Below are 5,221 nucleotides of genomic sequence, written 5' to 3'. Positions count from 1 at the left end.
TGCAGTCCCCATCCCAGCAGGTAAATCTGGGATGCAGTGCTGTGCTCCCTGCTGGCCCCATCCCAACAGGTAAATCAGGGATGCAGTGCTGTGCTCCCTGCTGGCCCCATCCCAACAGGTAAATCTGGGATGCAGTGCTGTGCTCCCTGCAGTCCCCATCCCAGCAGGTAAATCTGGGATGCAGTGCTGTGCTCCCTGCTGGCCCCATCCCAGCAGGTATATCTGGGATGCAGTGCTGTGCTCCCTGCTGGCCCCATCCCAGCAGGTAAATCAGGGATGCAGTGCTGTGCTCCCTGCTGGCCCCATCCTAGCAGGTAAATCAGGGATGCAGTGCTGTGCTCCCTGCTGGCCCCATCCCAACAGGTAAATCTGGGATTATGGAGCCCCTGTCTCTGCTGTCCCCATCTCCCACCAGGCCTGCCTCTGTCGACTCCCTCATCAAGGGGGGTCAGGAAAGATGAAGTGTCCCCACTATCCCTGTTTTTCCTTTACAAGATGATAGTGTCCTGCAGAACCCCTGAGTTCTGTGAGGGGTTGTCCCTCCCTCACCCATGCTCGGCTTTAACGACCGGATCATGCCCGAAGCATTTTTTTTTTTTTAATTTATTTTTTTAATCAAACGATGTTTGACGTGTAATACCTGTTGCTTTATAACTGTAATGCCAGAGTAGGCACTTGAAGGCAATGAAAACATTTCTTGCTGTTGGTAATGTGGCATGGCAAACTGGGCTATAATGGACGTCGGGTCTGCGTTCCCATCTAAACTGTACACCAAATGTCAGTCAGCCCGTGCCAATTAGTGCTTATGTTGCTAGGTCACCGTGGTCAATTGAAAACAGCATCAATAGAACTTGAAAAGGTTTCTTCCCGATCAGACCTCCTGACATATTGAGCAGAATAATGGATGGGAAAAAGCAGCCAAGGCCCCTAGCCTAGATTCCGAATACTCGCCGTAAGAATTCATTTGCAACCTGCAATTAACTGGGAAGAATGGGCTCCCAGAAGGAGTCTGGGCGCTCAGAGAAGAAAGCCCCCGGCTCCCGTGTGGCACATGTTTACTCCTGGGACGGTGGGGAACCCTGGGCCGGGCTTTGAGCTGGGCTTTGAGCTGGGCTTTGAGCCGGGCTTTGAGCTGGGCTTTGAGCCGGGCTCGGGAGCAGCGCGGGGGAGTCGGCAGATCTGCCCCCGGAATAGAGGGTGGACAGGAACCTTCCAGGGAATTGGAAAAACCTCTGGGTCTGCTGCTCGTGGCAGCACCTGGTTGTGCAGCTTCAGGCTGTGATGAAGGAAACCATGAGCAAAGGTGGCCTTCAGGGAAATTTGGGAATATATTCCCCCCTCCCTGGTCTCTCTCTAGCGCTTGGCCACCCGCAGTCCCGCTGCAGGCACAGCTGGGGGGACCGACCCTGTTTGGCTCCGAGACAAATCTGCTTTTGGGGGACGTGTTGTGGGTCTCTGGGTTCCCACTGCAGTGTCTCTTCCTTACACAGAAGCGCTGGAGCTGCTCCTCTCCTTGCCTGGAACCGCATGCTGCAGTCCCCCAACCAGTTCCAGCCGGCGCAGTACCAGGGGATGGGACCCATGGGATACCCCCAGAGACCCGAGGACCGCATGGACAGGGGCAGGCAGGTAGGAACACCCTCTGTCCTCCTCCCCTCCAGGGCTTCCTTCTGGCGTGGCTGTGGGCAGGCAGTGTGGCGTGGGAGGGCACTCCAGAGCTGGTTCCAGTGTGTCATTGTGTCCCCACTGAGCACGGGCAGGTGACTTCCCAGCCTTGTCCTCCCCTGGCACGAGGTCTGCGCCAGGACTGCACCACCACCCTGTCCATTAGCACAGCTCAGACACTCTTCCTGCAGCCTGAGCAAACATCACCTGAAGGCAAGTATTCCAACCTCTCCTGTGAGGGAATCCACAGCTACACCTTTTGGGGTCAGAAGGGTTTCTCCCCAGCATGTTTTAAATGTGGATTCTTACGACTTCCTGTATTTTTCCTCTCGAGTGTTTATTGGCTTTCTCTTAGCTGAAAAACTACTTAATGCAAATGTAGCCCCAGGAATAAACATATCTGGGAAAGGACATGTGAAAATAGCTCTGTGTGGTTACATGGAAACAAGGGAACATGATGGGAGAACCTCATCCAAAATTACAGGTGACTCTGTCAGCAGTTCATGAAAATGCCACAGAGTGAAAATGCTGCTTGAAAGTAGCAGGTGACTTTGCTTAGGGAGTTTTGGGAGGGGGGGTGTTCCCAGTAAAATGTGATCTGTTATATACTCTTGTTCCAGATCTCTGAGCGTTTCCAGTGCTATATACTGATGTAAAATAAATTTCAGGTATCTAGGTTAAACTCTTGGTTCTGTTGCTGCTTGGGGGAGTCAGAACTGTGGGAAGGTTCCTGCTCAGTGCTGGGGAGGAGGAGGGCTCAGCTGCTGGGTGACAGCACGGTTACCCAATATTTTATCTGGAAACCAAGGCACAAACTGTTGGAAATGTACCTTCTCCTGGAACCTGGCTCAGCTCAGGACAAATCACTTTTTAGTCACTCCTAGGTTTTTTTTTTTTCCTCCTCTCAGCCTGCCCACCTCCCCAGTGCAGAGACACATGTGTTACCTGGCCCAGCACCAGCACAGGGGAGGCAGTACCAGTACAAATCCTGCCAGCACTGGGTCTGACTGGCAGCAGAACTCACCAGCACGGGTGATGGTCACACTGAGCTTACTGGGGAAGTGTAGTGGGGCTTGCACCTTTGCCCAACTAGGCCCCAGTGGTGTTTGTATTTTAAATTTGGATGAGGTGTATTAGTAGGATCAGTTTTCAAAAGTCTTTCATTTGGGTTGCGCAGGTTTACCCAAAACACCAGAGCCAGAGGAAAAAATGCCTGATTGCACTAATCCATAACAGGGGCTGCTGGGATAATGGAGAGAAGTCAGTGGAGGATCTTTGTGCCAGTGGAGCCTGGGCAGTGTTTAGTTGGGCTGGGGAATAGACCCTTGAACAAGTGTACCTGCCTGCACACTCTGCCCTGCCCTCCGTCCTGGGCAGCGTGGGGGGCTCTGTTTGCTAAAGGAGTCTGTGCTCCAGGCAGTTCATTCCCAACCTTAAATCTCAGTGCCCAACAGCCACAGCTGGAGTCACGAGGGTGAGCAGGAATAGCCTTCCAGAAGGGTTGGGAAGGGCATCCCTGGTTAGTTCCCTCTTGGGAAGCTGTCTCGGAGCCTCATGGCACCCACAGCCTGGATCATACTGTGGTCTTGTCCAAACCAGAATTCCCCTGGCACTGGCACAGACCCATCTGCTGGTGCAGGAAGTGTTAGAACTGGGTGGTGACAACCCTTTTATTTATACCCACACATAGTGGATGTTAAGGACAAATCTTTCAGCTCCAGTAATTTTACTTCCTTAAAAATTCCCTTTGCAGTTTGTTGCTTTCCAACTGTTTTTTATCTCCCCTTAGATTTTTGTTGCCTTTTGTTGTTGTTGTTGTTGTTATTTTTAAATGAACTTTCCAATGTCATTATTTCCTCGGGGCTGGAGTGAAATGAGAAGGTACCTGAAAGGCTTTCGGGTGCCAACCCAATCATTGAATCCGGCCTTGCTGCCTGCAAATTTCAAAGCTTTAAAGCCTTGAAAAGGGATTCAAGTGGAAGTGGTGACACGTAGCAGCATAAATAATTATCTTTGGGCCCTTTCACCTCTGAATTCTTTTTTTACAGCGTGCAGAACGCGGCCTGAAGAGGTTAATAAACGCGCTGCCGCAGAGTGCTTACAAAATTAATGCAGCTGCCATGGATCCGGGGGGCTCCGTGGGAGTGGGGGTTTGGGGCCTTCCAGCTCTCCCAGAAAACGAAAGAATAAACTTGGTGGTGCTGTGCAGGTGTTGGGCATTTCTGTTCCAACCTGTGGCCGCACACAGCGGAGCGCCCGGATCGGCGTCGCACGCGGATCTCCCAGGCCTCCGTATTGTCCCTCTGCACGGGGATTGCTGCTGGCTTTCAAGGATTTTTTTTTTTTTCCAAGGGATGTAACCAACTCGTTTCCTTTTTTAATTGCCTGCAATCAAACCTGGGAAGGAACCTCCAAGGTTCCCTCCCCGTGCAGGCTGCAGGGAGCCTCCCGGCAGGTTGGGTCGCCGGCTCCGCGGTTCCCGTGGATGTCTCGGCTGCCGTGGGCCAGGGTAAAGATGGATTTCTCTCTGGAAGAGAGGAGAGGCAGCCCCTCTTCCCCTCCCCACCAAAAACACCCCAAGTAAGGGGCAGACAAAGCCTGTCACTGGTGTTGGTGCACCATATTTAGTTTACTTTCCGGTCTCTGCAGTATATCAGGTTTGGAAATTATTTAAGATGCTTCCCGGCGATTCTGTGAAATTTTCCAGTGCATTTTTCACTTGATAGTTGATGCCTCAAATGCCTAAATTTAAGTAGAAAATAAATCTCATTTGGAGTGATTTCCAGAGTGGGATTTAGGTCTCTTTGGCCTACTATTAAAGTGCGAATGAATCTGGAAAATGCTACTTCTGTAAAAAATACAGTTTTCATTTTTTTCCCCTTAAAATACTTCCGTACACTTAAGTATTTTAAGGAAAAAAAAAAAAAAAAAAAAAGAAGCTGTGTTTGTCTGCCCTGAGTGTGAGATACCCCACTTGCCACTCTCTGCCTGGGGCTCTAAAAGCAAAGCACACCCAGAGGTGTCACTGCTGGGAAGTCCCTTGGCTTTGGGTGGGTTTGTTCCCCGGAGTGAAGCCGTGGCCGGTGCTGTGCAGCCCCACTCCCCTCCGGGGTTCAGCCCTGCCTGTGTTTCCTGGGAGAGCTGTTGGATGTCCAGCCCTGTAGCCGTGGTGGAGGGGTTTTGGTACCTCTCTGTACAGGGGATGTGGAGGGTGCATTGTTCCAGTCCCGAGTGGCGCCTCGAGCTCTCCCAACTTGTTTACTTGTGGTGTTAATCCAAAAAATAAATGCTTGCTTTTGTTTGTTTGCTTGCAGGCGTACGGCCCCGGGAGGCCCTACCCGCTCCCTCCTCCCGCAGGAAGGTACAGCTGGAATTAGCTCCTGGCTTCTATTTTTTTTTTTTTTTTTTTCTTGTTAAACGTAGGAAACGTCCGGATTTTATTTTTTTTTCGCTTTTTGTTCTTTCCAATATTTTGTGGGGGAGAGGGGGGGAAAAAGTTTTTAAACTTGTTTAAAATGTGCACATTTCTTATGGACCTGGTGCTGATGATTTTCTG

At 51.0% G+C, this 5,221-nt stretch overlaps 1 protein-coding gene across 1 annotated transcript in view; it reads left to right on the top strand.

Annotated features, from left to right (window-relative positions):
• XRN2 (5'-3' exoribonuclease 2) overlaps window positions 1-5,091 on the top strand; it is a 38,583-nt gene extending 33,492 nt beyond the window's left edge. The window contains exons 30-31 of the mRNA XM_025895658.2: window positions 1,491-1,629; window positions 4,980-5,091. Of these exons, the coding sequence (XP_025751443.2) occupies window positions 1,491-1,629; window positions 4,980-5,042 (202 nt within the window). The 3' untranslated portion in view covers window positions 5,043-5,091. The remainder of the gene's footprint in view (window positions 1-1,490; window positions 1,630-4,979) is intronic.
• The last annotated feature ends 130 nt before the right edge of the window (window positions 5,092-5,221 follow it).

Source organism: Manacus vitellinus, unplaced genomic scaffold (assembly GCF_001715985.3).
Source record: "Manacus vitellinus isolate BGI_N305 unplaced genomic scaffold, ASM171598v3 scaffold_38_pilon, whole genome shotgun sequence".
NCBI lineage: Eukaryota > Metazoa > Chordata > Aves > Passeriformes > Pipridae > Manacus > Manacus vitellinus.
This window is presented reverse-complemented; position numbering and strand designations above follow the sequence as displayed.